The following is a 19,026-nucleotide window of genomic DNA, read 5'->3' as shown; positions in this document are numbered from 1 at the left end:
GGGGAGGACCGAATCAGGGGAGCAAGCCACGAGGTGGCTGTATGGTCGGGCTCCGGAAGAGAATGGGAAAAGGGAGACAATTTCCCTTGGCATTGTCCCCTAGGGACATCCGATCCCCTTGCTGAAACAGGAGGAGGAGGCTTAGGGAGGGCAGATAGGTGCCAAGGAGTTTGTAAAAATACTGTGTTTTCCCAGTTTTGCAGGTCACAGGGTTGGAGGATGAAATAAAGGACATGACCAAATGCAGGTATATTTAGGCATACCTTTGGGATGGGCCAAGATTAATATATGCAGGTACTTAAACCTTTAGCTATGTAGGATGCTCTGGCGCAGGATTAACAAAAATTTGCAAATACTTTAGGTTTTGCTTAAAACATTGATATTTAAAGACTAGAAGATCTGAGGGCTAGCATATAGTTGCTTCCTATCAGTTTCAGTGTTGCTGATGACTGTCGTCAGCTTTCCAAAGCATTCTGAAACCAATACCAGCTTTCCCTTGAAATATTAAATACCAGTGTTACTGGGGTGACCCACTCATAGGAAAAAATCTTGCAAATGGGAAGAGTATATTTTGAAAGCTCAAAACCCCAATGGGATACAGAAAGAATATATTTCCATTTAAGAAACTCAGTAATTTAAAGCAAATTTCAGTACTTGGGATGCACCACTTTGAATCATCTATTTTCTGATATTTAGGTTTTACAACACTGCTACACATTCTGCTTATGGTGGTGCCTAATCCAGTAGTGTATTAACCCAAGTTCAGTTCTGTTGTGTGTTTTACTGGGGGCTCTTCTCCACTAGTCTTTAATCTCTAATATTTCTTGAAATGCTATGTATTTCATAAAACATGTTGCACTTTTTAAAAAGTGCAGTTAGAATATTAATATTTAATAGTCCGGTTATAAGGACCCTACATTGCATCACTACATCCGGACTTGTAGAATTAATTGCTGTAGCTGGGATGATTATCTAGGGAGAAAAAAAAACATTCTTCCAGTTGGAATTGTTCTGAACTAGATTTGTTGTCATAATGCTAATGTGTGTGGACTGATGTTATACTGTTAAATGGAAGCAGCTTTTTTTTTGCACAAAAATTCAATCCTGTGCTCATTGAAGTAGGGGAGTATTTTAGCCTTGGTTTCATTCTGCATGATACTGCAACTTGTTTTGAAATCTATCTGCCTGTTAGTTTTTGGTTTAAAAAGGATCAAATAGAAACAAGGTTGAATTTTTCAGGATCAGCTGAAATATTTTTTCAGTGTCAGTTTAGTGCTTAAGTCCCTTCGCTGTCTTTGGGAAATCTAATCCGCATGCTGGGAAAAACTGATTGTTATTTGGATCCCGCATATCAAAGTTTGTAAACAGCACCGGAATAGATAATACGTATCAGTGCGGTGATTTCAGATCATATAAAAACTGTCTGACCCACTTTGTCTAGGAGAAAAATTGAAACACAGACATTTAAACACCCAACCAAAGCCATGAAGCACAAGTCGAATGCTACCAATTTATATGTGCTGGGACTGCAAGTATCAAACTTTGTGACCACTTTGAAGTGCTTTGAAATGTGGAGATGTAATATTTTCTCTCCTTTTATTAAACATGGAGAGAAAAATAATTGCTAATGCTTGCGAGTAGGTTTACTTCCTTAGAACTTCCAACTAATTTATAACACTTTGTGAAGTGGTTTTCTTAATGTCATTCAAAGCAGAGTAAAGTAACAAGTTGAACTTGCATTTTCCTTTTCTACCCCCAACCTTTTAGCTTAGCCTGTAAAACCAGAAATTAAAAAATTGGATAAACAGTGCAAAAGTAGGCTGGGATTCTCATCACTTCTGTTCGAGAGCATTTGCCTTCTCTCCCTCTTATCCTCACCCTGCCTGCTCTTGCTCCCTCACTGTCTTAGCAACAAGATTCACTGGCTGACTGTAGCTAACTTGTCTTCTACCCCCTCAAACCAATTAGTTCATCTATTTAAATCATGCATCAAAGAAGCCTGCCCCCTTTGAGCACACAGCTCACTTAGGGCTCAATCCTACAATCTTCAATTTTTAAGGCAGCAAGAGTTTGCAATTGACTCAAATTACGTGAGGATCAGACCTTTTATATTCTAATTTCTTTATAAAATCTGTAGCCTGATGAAGAAGGTGCTGATGCTATCACTGTTTTCCTTCATCTACCTTTTTCTTTATTTGAAGAACACAACAATATAGGGAAAAGTCCTTAAATAATGGAGAAAATAACTAAAACATCTTCTATTCACAAAACATCTTCTATTCACAACTGCTGCTTATTCATTATCTGTTCTAGAAAATTGCAAAAATTGGATTTGGTGAACAATCAGAGCATTGAGTAGAAAACTCAGAGCATCCAGGAGAAAACAGCATTGTAGTAGTAATGACTACAGCATGCCTTTTTGTCAAAGCTTTTAATCAAAATCACGAACCCATCAACAGTCTTTTAGGGCATATTTTAACGAAATGCTACACGTTGCACAGATCTCAGAAGGAAGCCTTCTGCTCTTTTTGCACTCCTAACAACCTTTGACATAACGAGGTGTGACAAATTGATTTAAAATGTAGTTGCAGGAAGAAGGGCAGGCAAGCTTTGCTCTGCCTTGTGGGTGTTGTAGTCTTCTTGCAGCCTCTCTGCCTGGGCAGCAATAGGAACCTGGACTCTAAGTCCCATAGCTCCCACTAGAGTCTACCGCACAGGCTCAGAGCCCATATGCGAGGAGGGGGTGACTACATTGTGTCTATTGTATGTTTTTTTGGTTTGGTTTGGTTTCGGTTTTTTTTTTTCCCCTGGCATTTTGCACATTTCACCGGAGGTGTAAAGCGGGAGTAAAAAGCATGGCAGATGAGCAAGAAATAATGTGCAAACTCGAGAGCATCAAGGAGATCAGGTATGTTTGCTTTGTGCCCTATCGGTTACATGAAGCAGCTTTTTCCTCGGGGGAGCGGAGGAGTTACATCGATCTGAAAGTAGCTATTGTGCTACTGAGGGAAAGAAAACTACCGCTGAGTTTACGATGAGAGCAGAAAATGCATTTTTCTAAGCAGGGAGGGAGCATCCGCTGCTGGGAATCGCTGCTGGAATGCGTAGTGAAGGGCGGTAATGGTCGTGTATTTCCAGAGCACTAGCCCGGAGTGATAACACGAGAAGGCGGAGTGCGCGGGTGGGAAGGGCTGAGCAGCCCCAGCGCAGCTGGGGGGAGTGGTGTCGGGCCGCGGGTGTCGTAGGGGTTTGTTTGTTTGTTTGTTTGCTCGCTTTTGAGTCGTTTGAATTAGTATTTCATATTCATGAGGCTCTGTGTCTTGAATCTGTTATTTTGCCCCACTCCCGGGCTGAGAAAAAAGGGGGATGGCAAGGAAAGCAGAGTCTGACACCCAGAGCCGAGGGCGGACGTGTCCTCGGGCAGGACAGGGCTGGGCAGCGCTGCTGGCACCGGCGGAGCCCCACCGGAGTGCAGGACAGCCAGCCAGCCATCCATCCATCCATCCATCCATCCATCCATCCATCCATCCATCCCCCGTGGAGGGCGGCATTAGGGCCCGCCGGGGAGCGGTGGATCCGTGCGGGTGAGCAGCAGAGCCTTAGCGGCTTCTCTGCCCTGCCCTCCCCTTCGGCCGAAGGCGGGGAGGCGACCGAGAGCACCCCGTGGAGACCTCCCTACCTGCTGCTTCTGGCCGCCGCCCGGGGCGCCTGGGGATGGGGACACACCGGACCGAGGCTTTTTCTGCCGTTCCCTCCTGCCGCAAGGCCAGAGCTGCCTCGGGCTGCCGTTCATGCAAGGCAAAACACCAGGAATTTGTATATAGCGTCCTTCATAGGGTGAGTTGCAGGATGCTTTGGAAGAGGTGGCTCATAAAAAAGCCAGGCACGGTACGGCACGTGCCCGCATCGGGGACATTCTTCATAACTTTAGGTAGGGCATTTCCACTCCTTGGCTTAGGGCACCGATTTTCAGGATTGGGCCTGAGCTGTCTATTTAGTAGGAAGTGGTGCATCCAAAAGCCAAAATACATTAGAGAGGACAGTGATTTTGAATGTAGCTGGGATGTGGAAGGCATGCTGACTGGGTAACCCTGGAGCCATGAGAAGTGTTTTGGGACATGACAGCCAGAGAAGGGCTATCAGAGAGAGAGGAGAGAGGGCTGGCAGTGAAAGCATTACCTTCAGCAGTGCGTGCAGGTGACCGCAGGGACTTCTGACTGGTTACAGCAGCTCTAAGAAGCACACTTTATCCATGGAAGAAGTGAATTAGGCAGCAGAGTATGGGCCTCAGCTTTCTTCACACAATACCACAAAGGTGAACAAAGATCAAGCAAAAATATTTGTCTGTGTAATGCCCACAAACTACTTGTAGAAAGAGGCGTGACAGTGTAAGAACAATGATTTTCTACTCAACTGGTAGACAGGCTCTGTTTTAAAATACAGATCTAAGTATGGCCTACTACAATTTGTGGTCCAATTATTGTAACTTAATTTAATTTTTTTTTTTCACTGAGAGTGGTATTTGGAAATTTACAGTGCATTCAGTTTTCTGATCACATATTCAAAGGTCACATATAAACTGCACTTAACAGATTTTTCCTATTATTTTGTAGCATAAGGTAGTGCAAAGGTGATGTTACTAGCTTTACGACGAAGTATCAAAATAGTTGCTTGAATGTATTTTAAATTTCAATGTCAAGAAACCAGTCCTACTTGCAACATTGATGTCTATTTTGAGTCACCTTTAACAAAATCTGATCAGTTAAACCTATTTATTGATTCCCAAACCTTTTTAAAGGAGCTTGCATTCTGTGAAGAATTTCCTTCAAAATAAACATGAGAATTTCTTATGTTTACAGATTCACCTTTGATAGATTTAGCAACTTTATTTTAATCTGCATTCCATGTATTCTATAGGCAGAGGGGAAGGAAATCTTCATGATCAAAAACAAAGAACTTGCCCATTTGTGTAGTTGATCTCTATCAAGTATTAAAGGCAGCTGGGTTTTGAAGGGGTGTAGGAATCTGATTTTGAATCTGGAATCTGATATCTATATCCATGTCTGTATCTATAGATAAATACATATAATCTGTAGTCAAGGGAATACTGTTTTCAGTAAATAATTGTATGCCCACAATCCAAACATATATGCACATGTTTATTTATATGCATTAAATACTTCCACAGAAATAACCCAGTCATAAAATTAAGTAAATACCTAAAGACTCAGCGTTTTGACTGAGAGGAGATAAAAGAGGATGAAAGTTAATTTACTGATGAGAGATGCAGACACGTCATAAATACAAGAGAGGAAACAGGAGTTTTTAAATTGTTTTGTTTTTAATTTCCTTCATTCATATTATCCCTGCCCAGACTGCCTGCTTCTGAATACATATTGTAGAAGTTATTTATGATACTGTTTTTATCCCTTGCAGCTTTATAAACTCCTGAAGTGAGAGAGGGAGGAACCCAGGTCATATTACTAGCTATGACACTTGGAATATGTAGCCATAATTAATTGTCCAAGTGACTGACTCTCCTTTCTGCCATGCTCTGTTAAAACCTGACAACACTCCATTAATTTCATAATTCAGTAAAAGAATTCTCCTACCACTGAAAAGCCCAGCAAAAGAGCTGGGATTAGAATTCAGTATTCTCCTTGTACCTCAGCTTCTCTCAGAGACATTTAGTCTCACTCTTGTCTATTGCTGCTATTGCCTTCTTTCATCTATCTAATCCCATATAAAATGACACTTCACAAAAATATGTTTCAGTGACTTACTGTTGCTTCTCTATCTTTTTAACTATCACTGGGATTCAGGAATAAGACTTTGCAGATGGAAAAAATCAAGGCACGACTGAAAGCAGAATTTGAAGCCCTGGAGTCTGAGGAGAGGCACCTGAAAGAATATAAACAGGAAATGGACCTGCTGCTGCAAGAGAAGATGGCCCACGTGGAGGAGCTGCGACTGATCCATGCTGACATTAATGTGGTATGCAACAGCCCAGTTGCAGACAGTCTAAGACACAGCTGGATATGGATCATTCCACAAATTGTGGAATTGTGCACAAGTGAACTGTCACTGGTTCAATCATAAAGACTTTACAACACCATCCTAGGATCCTACAAAAAGTGCAAAGTACAGTTACCTCAGGATAATTGGTTTTTTCCTTTGTAGGGCAGCATGTTTTATAATGTTGGCATAATAAGCTGAGAGCATAGATAACCAAGCCTGCTATGGCTGTGACTTTACCAGTAGCCACAATAATATCACTCCAGCTGTCCTGTAGAAAACAGTTCTTCCTGTTAGTCTTTTCTCATTTAGCACCCAGAAACAGAAACTTTGGCAGGTAGGTGGGACTAAGAGATTTTGAGAAAATACAAAGTATTTGTTAAGTTTGTAGTACGAGCTGACCTTCATTACTAAGTGGAATCACCAAACATCAAGAAGCACCAGCCTGAAGGGAATTAATTCAAATAAGAGAAAAAGCAATTTATAAACAGGGAAGATTAGCAATTAGAGGGACTAAATGGGTAATATATTTTTAAGTACATTTTTTTAATGTCATGTTAGGGCTCTTACGTGGGGTTTTTAGCCTGAAGGTATCTCTCTGTTGCACCAGAAGAAAAAAGCTCCAACAAGTAAAAAAGTACAAGCTATGAACTGGATGTGCAGACTGCATTTATTTATGACTTCAAATGTCTGTTCCCCTGTCCAGCTGCATAATCTCAGCCTCTGTTTCATCCTCCCCTCTTTTTCCAGTCAGATTGTCTTTTTCTCTGATGCTTTTCCCACTTACTGCAGTAAGAGAAGCAGAAACCTTTCCTTATCTTGTTTGGTAACTTCTACAGGTCAGTGTTCAGGTGTCTTAGAAACACAGAAAATTAGTTTATACTACTTTAAGCTCTTTTTAATATCTCTTAAGATTTTTCAGTAGCTCCTCACTTGCTGACTTTATTTGTAGCCTGTCTCTCTGCTTTTTCTGTTGTTCAAAAGGTCATATAGGTTGAGTGCAGCTTTTTAAAATGAAAATGCATCTCATATGTCACTTTCTGTTGCTTCTCCTTTGCCCATTTTTCATCCTCCCAATACTTTAAGTGTTTGCTTTACTGTTGCATTGTCTCAAATCTCTTCCAGTTTGAGTGAGAAAAATCTCTCATTTCTGATGCAGTCTCTGGCTCAGTCAGAGAGGAACAGTTCTTTAAAAACATGCCCAACCTCCTGTTTCAGATGGAGAACACTATCAAGCAGTCTGAGAACGATCTTAACAAGCTCTTGGAATCTACTCGCCGGCTGCATGAGGAGTACAAGCCCCTAAAGGAGCACGTAGATGCCTTGCGAATGACTCTGGGATTGCAGAGGCTGCCAGACCTATGTGAAGAGGAAGAGAAACTGTCCCTTGAGTAAGTCTCCAAAGCAAACATTATCTGGCTTTATGCTTTCTCTCATTTCTACTGGTTATTTTCTCATTTTACTTTCATTGGTAGGTGGAAAAAAAAGAACCCAAGAGGTAAGCATGAAAAACAAAAGTTAACAAGAAAGGGATGTGGAGGGCATGTATTTGATAACATTCAATCTGAATTTGTTCCAAGTTAAATTTAAATTACTCCAAACTGCAAACTCTACATACCACATGCAAACATTCAAGGGTGGTTGGCCTTCTAGGTTTTATTCTATATGTTGCTTTATCTGTCCTTTTCCTTTTCCTTGAAAATTACTTGTCTAGCAAGCAGTAGTAGGAGGCAATACAAGAGAGGGATACAAACCAAGTATTCTTCAGTCAGTTTGTGCTGCTGCTAGTCAGAATTTTACTTTTTGCTGCCTGCTCATGGCAGTGGCATTTAGCCAAGTACCTGTGACTGTCAGCAAGTAAGTTTCCCTGACATGTGGAATAGATTTGGATAGTAAATCACAGTCTCATTTTTACATATAACCTAGGCAGGGGAGAGTGACAGAATTAGCTACTATTCAAAGAGACAGTGTCCTTTGTTTAACAGATCAGTTTTAAACACAAGGGATGTTTTGATAGGCATATATTTCTCTTAATGCCCAGCACAATTAACATAGTTCTCACAGGCACAGAGTTTTCAAGGTTTCCTTTGTATTTCTGTAGAAATGTTGTTTTATATTCCAAACACCTTGACACTGCAAAGAATGTATTAATGTATTGTGTACAAAAGTTATTAATTTTAACAGAATAAGATAGAAAAACTGTTTGACAGAGGTGCATCTGCAGCTGTTGTCTATGTTTTTCTATACATGTTGTCTATTTTCCATCTTACTAGATTTATATCCAGTTGTACATCAAGATGCCTTAGAAGCTTATGGTCTGGAATCTGGCTGAAGTGTAAAAATGCAGAAGAAAATACCACTATATTCTATTTATGAACTAGTCTATGTGTAGGTAATTTGGCAGTTGACTCTAGTGTAGGAACATGATAGGGAAATGTGATCCACTGTATTTTAACACAAAATATTCTTTACAGACTAATGAAATACTCCAGAAGGTGGTTACATTTTTTGTTTGTTATTCTTTTGTCTAGCTACTTTGAAAAGCAGAAAGCAGAATGGCAGACAGAACCACAGGAGCCTCCCATTCCAGAGTCTCTGGCTGCAGCTGCAGCAGCTGCCCAACAGCTGCAAGTAGCTAGGAAGCAAGATACCAGACAGACAGCAACTTTCAGACAGCAGCCACCTCCAATGAAGGTCAGGAGATGAAATGTGCTGGGTTTTCTCTTTTGTCATTGGAATGCATTATGTTTATAAAGTGATCAGTATTTGCAAAAAGGAAAAATTATGTGTCCTGATTCCAATTTTCCTTGCAGTGGTTCAAAACAAGAGCAAGCGGTAGACTTAAAGTAGTAGCACCAGTCATCAAGGGTTAAGGATAAGAATCTTTTAGGACAAGAATCTTTTAGGACTTAAGAGTCACCCTCAGTAGAGGTGTAGGCAGTTCCCTTCCTCTTGTGTTTCACATGGGAGCAAGGCACATAAGAAAGAAAAAAAACCTTGGCAAAAGGAAAAGTAGTAGCTCTTAGTTAATGCCATATGGAGTCATATTAAAAGCAATGTACGTATTTTATGAGGGAAATTACCAGTGGTATAAATTACCAGAAAAGGTGATTGTTTCTGCACTTGGGATCTTCAAGAGTAACATGTAGGTTAATGTAACATAACCACGGGCACTTAAGTGACAGTTCTACTCAGCTCATTCTGTAGTGAGAAGAGCGAAGTAGTTACATAGGGGCATTCATCCCACCCATGTTCCAAAGAGTCACTAAGAAGGCAAACTGATGTAGGTACACTCCAAAGTAATATACTTACTATTTGTAGTAGGCTTCAGTCGAATGTGAATTAAAGGACTTAGTATGGAGCAAAAGGGCAGAGTTCTGTACCTTGTGTTAAATATGTGGAATTCATCTAATCACCTGCTCCTGCCTTAAGTTCTGTGACATTGCTGTTGGCCATAACTGTAACTTCTCTGACTCAGTGAGCTATTAAGAAGGTAAACACCTTTAAAACATCACTGTAACATTTAACACAAAATAGAATTCAAAGTTATTCGTACATGTATGAACCACGTGTCTGTGGAAATGTAGTTTAAATTCAATGAGATGCTCCTGTTTTTCAGTTGGCCTGAAATTACTGTACAATCCACATACCTAGATTGTATAGAATGTAGCACCTGTTTGCCTTTGAAGGCAAAAAGCCTTATTTTTTTCTGTACTGTTACTTAGAGTATGATACTCAATAATCCGTGTAACAACACCACTTTGATGTTTGTAACAAGAGGCTGCAATTGCATTTCAGGCGTGTTTATCATGTCATCAACAAATCCATCGGAATGCGCCCATATGTCCACTCTGCAAAGCAAAGAGCCGATCTCGGAATCCCAAAAAGCCCAAGAGGAAACAGGATGAATGAAATCCAGAAGATTGAAAAGCTGTGTGACCTGTCCCAGTACTCTTCCAGTAGAACTGCAAATTTGCCCAAACTTTACTGAATTGCAGGCTCAAGTATGACCATCTCATTGTTTTCTATTTAAATGCAATGTAAGCACAATGTTCCTGCTCTAAGTTCCTTCCAGTCTTTAGGATTTGGTTTTAGGAGACTAAATATTACTGGTGCTACTGTTTAACATTTCAATTGTTCCATCTTTTGTACTCCTAAACAAACTGGAATTCTTTGTGCAAGTATCCTAAATGTCAGGCTATTTCTATTGACCAAGTGTGATTACCACAAATGCTTTTTTGTTCTCTTCTTAAAAAACAGATGTTAGTAAAAGATTATTCTGTTTTCTCCTGACAACAGGAGACTATTTGAAGTGCTGAAATAGCAGACTGTCTGTTTGTTTCACTGAAGAACAATTTGTTTTCCAATCTCATAAGACTGGGTAGGTTTGGGTATGCAATGGAACTCTTTTTAAACAGGAAATGTTCAGGGAAAATGAGATTTGTTATACAGAAAATCAATGCATTAATGACACACGTGGGTTTTGATTTACTGAAGTTTGATTGTACCGTTCCCTCAAACTTGACTTAAAACTTGGAAAGGTGCTGGCTGTGTATAAATTTCTAAAAATGATGTAATTTGTAATGCTTTAACATCTTAACAGGTTATTATTTTCAGCAGTCAAAAGACTGATTGACTTAAGAACAAGGCTGAAATGATCTGTATCAGTGGTCCTCCCTGGCTCTATGGCCAACCAGCACACTGTGGTTCTCTAGGAAACAGGCATGACATATCTCAGATCTCTATGTGCACAGACTGCACATCAGCTATTCTGCAGGTCTTCTGTTCCTGGTTTCTACAGCCAATATCTGGCAGACATATCCTCCACTGGCGCATAGGAAAGTTTGGGAACATGCATGAGGAACAGTGTCAGCTAAAAATTGTGTATTTCACCAGAGACAACAAGCTTTGGTGTCATTGTCTTCCCTCAAACAAAACTTCTGTTTTTTTGTCTTTTAATAGGTCATTTTCAAATAAGCTTTACTTCAGGCCAGTTTGTTTTCTTGTTCCCTGTGAGCCAAAAGAGCCCTGACTAAAGCATCTGGAGTAGATCACTCCCTGTCTGTCTTCCCTTTGTCTCATGCAGTGTAACAACAGTTCTTCCAATGGGGAGGATGGCAGTGCCCCACTTACAGAACTGGCACTTAAAATTTACTCATCTCTAATCCAAGTTTTGTGACCACTTTTGTTGCCTAAATTGATCTAAAGTATTAAATATTCTTTTCACTAACTTTGGGATGCAGGAAGTGCTTGTTCACATTCTTCTCTCTTTAGCCCAGATTTCTCTCTACTATTATGTTAAAGTGGTTATATTGGGAATTTGGCTTGTTAGATAGGAAAAACAGGGAAGCCCCAAGTCTCTGCTCAGAACTTTGCCAAACACTGACAACTGTAAGAAATCCACATGATGCAGTTTTGCTGGCCAAATCACATACGTCACTATTAATTTCCTAAGTCTGCCACAACGTACACAAGTCATTTACTTAATATAGTCCTAAAACTTAAGCCAGGTTCAGGAGATACTCCCCCATTTTAATGTTACATAGTCAAATAAACATCCGTCAACAGCAGACAGAATGTGGACCACCTGCCCCTGAAATTATGTGAAGTGCAGATTCTGCTAGCTGAATTACAGGGATTTGGTCTCAGATAGCAATAATGGAAGATAGTCTGACTCCATGCTCCAAATGGCAATAGTGTGTTATGCATGTTTTGTAGCACAAATACTGGATTCTACTATTTTAAATGTCAAAGTGTCCACATGCTGTGTGCCCTGTTCAGAGCAATTCCTATGGAGTTGAAGGTAAAATGCACAGAGTTAAAAGTATGTGGGCTTCCCAAGGTGCATACATGAGAGGAGCATACTTTGATGGTAGTTGTACATAAATTTAAGAAGTAGTGACAATGGAGTGGGTGAATGGTCTGCAATGAAGTAGTGTGAATAGAAGGATTAATTTGTAGACACTTCAACTTACAGTTCTGAAATAGGTAGGGTTAGTCATAGTTGTTCTCACTTCGCTGTTATTTTGCCAGGTTCTTTCTTTCTTGGGAGATCTCTGAACTGAAGTATACTTAAGGATGCACCATTTACTAATTTAGTACAAGAGTTTTGTATTTTTACTTTTTTAAACTAGTCTCATGTGCTCTTGTCGTTTTACAAGGTGAGGGTTTTTTGTTTTAAGTGAATATTAAATACTGTATTTGCATCAATTGTACTAGTATTTACAAATTTTCACATCCTTTATGAAGTTCTGCCATTTGAAAAGCATGCAGTGCTGAGAGTGAGTGTAACTGAAGATAAGTCAGCAGGGTGCCATGGCTGCCAAAAGGGCCAACCATGACCGGGGGTGCATTAAGCACAGCATTGCCAGCTGATTGTCTCACTCTACACTGCACTGGTGAGGCTTTGAGTACTGGGTGCAGTTTGGGATGCCTCAGTGCAAGAAGGACACCAGACTGTTACAGTGTTCTACAGATGTGTGACCAAGATTACAAAAGGTCTCAAGGACAAGACCTCTGAGGAGTGCCTGAGGACACTTGGCATGTTCAGTCTGGAGAAGAGAGGGCTGAGGAATGTCATGCAGCCTACAACTTTCTCAGGGGGGAAGCAGAGGAGGAGGTGCTGATCACCCTCTGATGACCAGCAGCAGGATACGAGGAAATAGAATGGAGCTGGATTGAGGGAAGTTCAGACTGGACACCAGGAAAAGGTTATTCTTCGAGAGAGTGGTCAGTCACTGGTGCAGTGACCCAGGGAAGTGGCCAAGGCACCAAGCCTGTCAGGGTTTGAGGAGCACCTGGATGACACTCTTCGCCATACAGTTTGATGCTAGGTAGCCCTGTGAGGAGCAGGGAGTTGAACTTGATGATCCTTATGGGTCCCTTCATACTTGAGATATTCTATGATTCTAGCTCTTTCAAGGAGATAAAATATGTATGATGTATTAGGGGACCATGGGGTGGGGGCAGGGAGGGAAGCAGTATCTTTCATAGGGAAAGAGTATTCTTTTCTCTCACAGAATAATGACAGAAGTTTAACTGAAAAACTCTTCTTGTGACAGCCCCAGGCTCTTTTCTCCCAGGCAACTTTCTCAAGAGACTGGAGGAATAATTACAAAATATTGATTTCTTGGTTTTCAGACAGAAGAGGAAGCTGTCTGAAGTACGGTTCTTACCACAAGTCTACTGCATTTTTGTTTCATGGAGCAACAATGGCTTCTTCCTTTGTATCTAAAGTCTTTGTGGATACTTCTTCACTTAGTTTAAATTTATTCTTCTTTTTAAATTTATTCTTATAGCCACAATGAGACCCTCCTCAAAGCTTAGAAGACTTTTATATTACTAAAGTCTAGTTTAACCCTGTCTTTGTCATTTGATTTTTAAAAGGGTATCCAAGTGACAACAAAATAACTGGATTCTCTTGGTATGGATGGCTTCCAGGGTCTTTTCCTGATTCATCATTTGCCTTGAAGAATAGTCCTGTTGTTCTGCAACCAAACAGAAAAAAACCAAATAAAATCCCAAGCCTTTCACCCTGCCACTGACCTTAAGCTCACCATAAAAGGATGCAAACACTGTACTGTATCTAAATGCTTTGCTATAGAAATTTTCATACCCAAGCTGGGGTGGATCAGTTGTCCAAACTTTAGTGCCAAGGACACCATTAATTACAGAGAAAATGTAAGGCAAATTTAAATACTTGCACTTCCTGAATTCGACTGTAGCTTTCTAAACAGGACCCTGACTGAACCCAACAGTGGCTTCAATTTACATAATCTAAATTTGAAAGAATAGACATTGTTACTTTAGTCAGTGTTACAATAGACAGTGTTAATTTAAAAAGCATACTATTCAAGAAATTAAGACTTCACTAGCACTTTAAATAAATAAAAGTGCTTTATTCCTTTATTGTACAGTTTTCTAATGCCTCCAGCATATGTTTTCATTTTAGTATTTAGATATTCTAGCAATATCTGGTGTTTTCACTGGCTTCTGTGTTTTAAGTATTTTACTCCTGTGCCTTGTAGGAGTAACAGTGTGAGACCTGTTTAATTTGTCTGTACAGTCCTTTTTAATAAATGTTTGTTTCATGTCATGCTTTCTTCTTGCAGAGTATGTTCACATCTGTTATTTGCTTATGCTACTAAGAAGCAGCCGTAGCCCAGATGGTAAAACTCAGCTCTCTGATTTTACAGGATACACTTAGCCACAATTCTATTGTACCTTTGTAGAAACTTGATGGAAATAAATATGGGGAAAGAAAGATCTCTTCTAATAATCTTTAGAAAATAGAACAGAAAAGGAGATAGCATGACAGGTTTTAGCCTAGCCAAACTTCTCAGTTTTGCCTTCTAAAGTTAAATTTGAAAGCAGCAAGAAACACAATTCCTTCTCCAAATTAAGGTACAGGATAGCTGCTTTCTCAGGAGTCCTGCTTTACCGTTAGGACATTATATCTACCAGTGCTTGCTAGAAGTTGTTTCTCTCATCAGACTGAAGACTGAGGATCTTACGGGAGCACCCCATAATCCAAGTCTGTCAGGAAAGCTCACAGATGCTGTACAGTGAAGGAGGTGACCAACTGCATGGTAATGAGAACAGTTCTGAGAAACAGCATAATCCATTGGCATAGCTGGATTCAGAGAAGAATGTCTATCCCAGACCTCACAGAGCCTGGAACCTGTGAGTGATTAAATATAAGAGGCTTTTTTTTTTTACGTAGATACTGTCTTCAAACACACATAAACCACAAAATCAAAGAAGTACCACAATCTTCCATTGTACCATAACTAATCCAAGACAAAATAAATAATTTTGATATCTGTTCATTTTGTTTAGCAATATGAATTGTTCAGACTTTGAAACAACCTGCCCTAATTTCTGTTCATCCTGCTGCTTTTTTCAGTTTCTTAATCCTAATCTCAGCTGTAACATTACTTGTAACAGTAGTGAAAAAGGTAATTCACATTCATATCTTCCTAAGAACTAACCCTGAAATATTCCCTATAACTAACATCAGCTTCCATCATATTTTCCTGGGCTTAGCAGGGTCCTGCAGTAAAATGAGCCTCAAACCCCTGGATCTTCCTAAATCTAATATTAAAGTCTAGCATTAAAAATCATCTAATATATTTCAAGGAAAAAAACACAAAACAAAGCACCAAAGCTTGTCCCACCCTTAAAACCACTACTTAAAAATTTCTATTGTGCTCTTCAGGCTTTACTTCACTACTCTTTATTTCACTTACTCTTAACTTCCCCTCTTCACTCTATTCAAGTGAAGTGGTTTAGTGGTGGACTTAGTAGCGCTGGGTTAATGGTTGGACTTTGATGATCTCAAACTTCTTTTCCAACCTAAATGATTCTATGGTTCTTTATCTCTGTCCTGCTCCCTTTCCCCCCCCCCTCTCTTGCTGTTCCTCTCTCCTTTTTCTTGTCCCTGTCTTTTCTGTTTTTCTCTGTCCCATTCCCAGCCTTGTGCTTTCCCTGAACACCCCCACCACCAAGCTGGCTTCCCCTTCCTCTTTCCTCCTTCCTCTTTCCTCCTTCCTCCTTCCTCTTTCCTCCTTCCTCTTCCCTCATCATGGGCCCTGATGCTCGTTTTTGGTGAACTTCGCCTCTGTCCGGCAGCCCACGGCTCCAGGAGCTGACCAACTGTCAGTTCCCCTCCAGACTGACCAGCGCTGCTCCGGAAACAGCCACTGAGGTGTCCCAGGGGCAGGGGCAGTGTCAGGGCCCCCAGGTGACAGAGCAGACTTACTGAAGGAACTTGTCACACACATGACAGAATAAACCCTTATCGGCCACCCTTGCCGTCCCTTTGCACTGGGCAGGAGGTGATGTGCAAAGACAATCGCATGATGGCCTCCTGGGCCCCAGCTGTGGAGCCTGATGGCATCTCTGGTCCTGTACTCATAGTTCTTAGATTTTTTATGTCTCTGGGTCACATTGTTTGTTTTGCTTGTACAAATACAGATATATAGGGGCTTGGAAATACAAATATAAATTTTGTACATATAAATTATATAAATGAAACAAGAAAGGGCTTGAAAAGGGGAGAAAATATGACCTCTATGAAGGCAACAGAAAGCGCTCCGTGTGTTCAGAGGTTTTGTGTCACTGTGACAGTCCGAGCTCTCGGCTGGGCGCTGGGTCGCTGCTGCCACCTGGTGATAGCGCGCGGTACTGCAGCCGCCGCCGGGAGGAGGGGCGCTCCGTAGTGACTGGGGGGTGCGGGCACCGGCGGCACTGCGCCCGCGGACTGCGCGTGCGCGGGGGCTCGAGCGCGCGGCGGGTGCCGCTTGCGGGCCGCGGGCGTGAGCCCCGCAGCGAGGCCGGGACTTCCTGCAGTTTCTGCACTCTTTGCACTTTTTGCTCTTTTTAGCCCCAGTGCTGCCGCCCGGAGGGAAACACCCGGTACAGCGGCTCGGAGCGCTGCGTTGGCGCTGTCTGTGGCTGCCGCTGCCGCCCGCCTGCCCTGCCGCACCCCTGCGCGGGGCCCGGGAGCAGCGCGGCAGCACCGCTTTCTCCCTGAGCAGCAGAAATCCAGCACCCAAAACCCACAACTGTCTCCCCTCCGAAGCCGGGCAAAGACTGACCACCCCCAGTTAAGAAACTGCCAAAACAGCCCCGTTCCACCCCCCCCCCCCCTTTTCCCCACCCCCCCGATCCCCAGAACCATTTCAAGGATATGTCGAGGCACTCGGCTTCCTCTTTTGTCTCTTGATAGCTGTCTATTTTCTATCTCCCTGACAACAAATGCGAAGAAATTCCCTGAAAAAACCTAACCCCCAACACACAGAAACTCGAACAAAGAAGTGCCATAGCAGAGATTTTTCCACATCTTGAATTCAGTGTGTCACATCATCACTGCTTTTCTAATTCCCTGTGGCTGGAGAACTTCTTAAAGTGATAATACTTTCACTAGATATGAACAATAACCGGGTACAAGCTTTGCAGTTACACACAATAGGGTAAGACTCATAGCTCCCGTAAGTGGATGTATATTGCTTCTTCTCACTGGTTGTGCAGTCAGGGACCCAAACCACGGGGACTGTCACCACCAACAGGACAGTGAACTGTCACACCAGCCTTTGCTTCCCCCAAACAGCTGCTAAGATACTTCCTCTGTAACATGTCTTATGGGCTGTGATTTATTACAAGGTTTTATTTTATTAACAAGCAATGCCGGGACTCTTTTTACTTGATGTATTGCTAAGAGGAAAGTGCATTTTGCTCATTAATTACAGGTACTAGATGTGAATGGAAGGAAGGGCTTTTGTTTTCTCTCTGTTCCAGCTAGTTATCCACACGTATCTGGTGAAAAGGAAAAACAGTCATGCAGAGGTAGATCCTGGGAGATTGAAACGCTGCCTTGTGGCCTGCCTTGAAGATGACTGGGGATGATGGTGCACCTCTCATGCAAAGAGTGTGCAGTACACACACAAACTCTGCCAGCAGATCCCAGTGACTCCCCATTTCACAAGCTGAAAAAAGGAGCCATGCCTTCCCACCAGAAATTCCTCCATACTGGGCTTGCAAGTGGCCTTCAAAGGGAGAAGAAGGAAGATGAGATCCTGTTGAAGGGTGGAAGGATGAAGGCCAGAGTGGTTGGATGTTCTTCAACTATGTCTCAATCCACCCTCACCATCATGCTGGGGTAAAAGGGCCCCGGGGTGGTCATGAGCAGGGCTCATATCCTGGCTGCCAGAGGGATTCCTTCACCCAGACCATGGCACAGCAGTGCCCACATGGCCAGTGTCTGCTGAGGCTGGGTTTTTCCTATGGCTTCTGATTCCTGCCCATGGCTGTGGCTGTTCTATCCCTGCCAGCACAGGGCAAACCTCAGGCAATTCTGTGGTTCCATTCAGACACATTTATTCTAAGTGCATCCTCATGCCATCCACACTCTGCTGAGGATATTTTGTTTGGGAATTTCTCCTTTAACTCTTTTAATTCCCCTGTAAATATGCAGCTGCATTTACTTAGCAACTGCCTGAGTCATTTCCTCTCTGAGCAATCCTCTGGGTTCACTCTGCAGTACTTCCTCTTCACATTTTCTACATCTTCTGGTATTTTTCCTTTTTTAGCTGAGGCAGGCTGTTAAAAATAGCAGGAGGATTTCTCTGTGTATTTGTAAAATTAATACTACCACCCCAGAGATCTATTTATGCCCTTTCTCAGAATCATTTCCATTTTCAGTTGTATAATTACTGTTAAATTTTGAGGCAAGAGAAAGGTTGCATTTTAGTGGTCCTAAGGAAAAAAAAATCTTAATGAAGATATAAACTTCTTCAATGTAATTCAGATTTCTGTTTTGAAATATTACTGAAATAATATTGACATAGACAATCTTGTCAGAATAGGAAAAGCAGGCTTAAGAGATGAAAGCTTTTTGCTACTGTAGTGGTTTGGTCCAAAATACTCATTACTGTTTATCTGCTGTGAGATAAGAATTAGGAGAAATGCAAAGCAGGCACCAAACTTGAAAGAATATAAAGAAGTTTATTAACAGACCTAAAAGAAGGAAAAAAAAATATACCACCTTCAGAACTCTCCTCCTCCCCCCACCTTCCTCCCTTCTCCCACTGACAATGTAAAAAGACAACCCTTAAGATGTTCAGTCTGTTTACCACTTCCATAATAACCTTGTTCAGTCCATTTAGAAAGAGAAGTCTCTTCTTGCTCGTGCTATGAAAACATTATCACAACGAGACAGCTGCCCACTTCCAAATATTGTTCAGTCCATTTAGGAAGAGGAGTCTCTCTGCCTGCGTGTGAGTCCTTTCCCCCGACTTGCAGCTTTTCCTACAACTGCTTTCAAGGGTCCACTCTTGAAGTTTTTTGGGGTACAATTTTTAAGGTTGAGCCGTTCAGAAACAAAAAAACAGAGGCCCTTCTCCTTCCTTGGGAGCAAAGGGTCTTCATCATCTTCATTGTTAGGACTATCTCTGGGAGCATCTCTAGGGACTGAGGTTTTCTCCTTTCCCGTTTGGAGCAAAAGTCCTCATC

General features: G+C 41.6%; 1 protein-coding gene across 3 annotated transcripts in view; it reads left to right on the top strand.

Moving 5' to 3' along the window:
* ZC4H2 (zinc finger C4H2-type containing) overlaps positions 1 to 14,110 on the top strand; it is a 14,878-nt gene extending 768 nt beyond the window's left edge. The window contains exons 2-6 of one of the 3 annotated variants that reach the window (XM_042029189.1): positions 196 to 247; positions 5,823 to 5,994; positions 7,234 to 7,406; positions 8,547 to 8,709; positions 9,814 to 14,110. In XM_042029189.1, the coding sequence (XP_041885123.1) occupies positions 234 to 247; positions 5,823 to 5,994; positions 7,234 to 7,406; positions 8,547 to 8,709; positions 9,814 to 9,927 (636 nt within the window). In that variant the 5' untranslated portion in view covers positions 196 to 233 and the 3' untranslated portion in view covers positions 9,928 to 14,110. Of the gene's footprint in view, positions 1 to 195; positions 248 to 328; positions 2,909 to 5,822; positions 5,995 to 7,233; positions 7,407 to 8,546; positions 8,710 to 9,813 lie in introns of those variants that run through there. The other 2 variants (XM_042029188.1, XM_042029190.1) reach the window with 2 other exon arrangements.
* Positions 14,111 to 19,026: the final 4,916 nt, after the last annotated feature.

Source organism: Corvus kubaryi, unplaced genomic scaffold, assembly GCF_017639235.1.
Source record: "Corvus kubaryi isolate FWS band 111438036 unplaced genomic scaffold, C.kubaryi_AGA036_p1.0 37322, whole genome shotgun sequence".
Lineage (NCBI taxonomy): Eukaryota > Metazoa > Chordata > Aves > Passeriformes > Corvidae > Corvus > Corvus kubaryi.
Note: the sequence above shows the minus strand (reverse complement) of the source record. Positions and strands in the feature narration are given on the sequence as shown.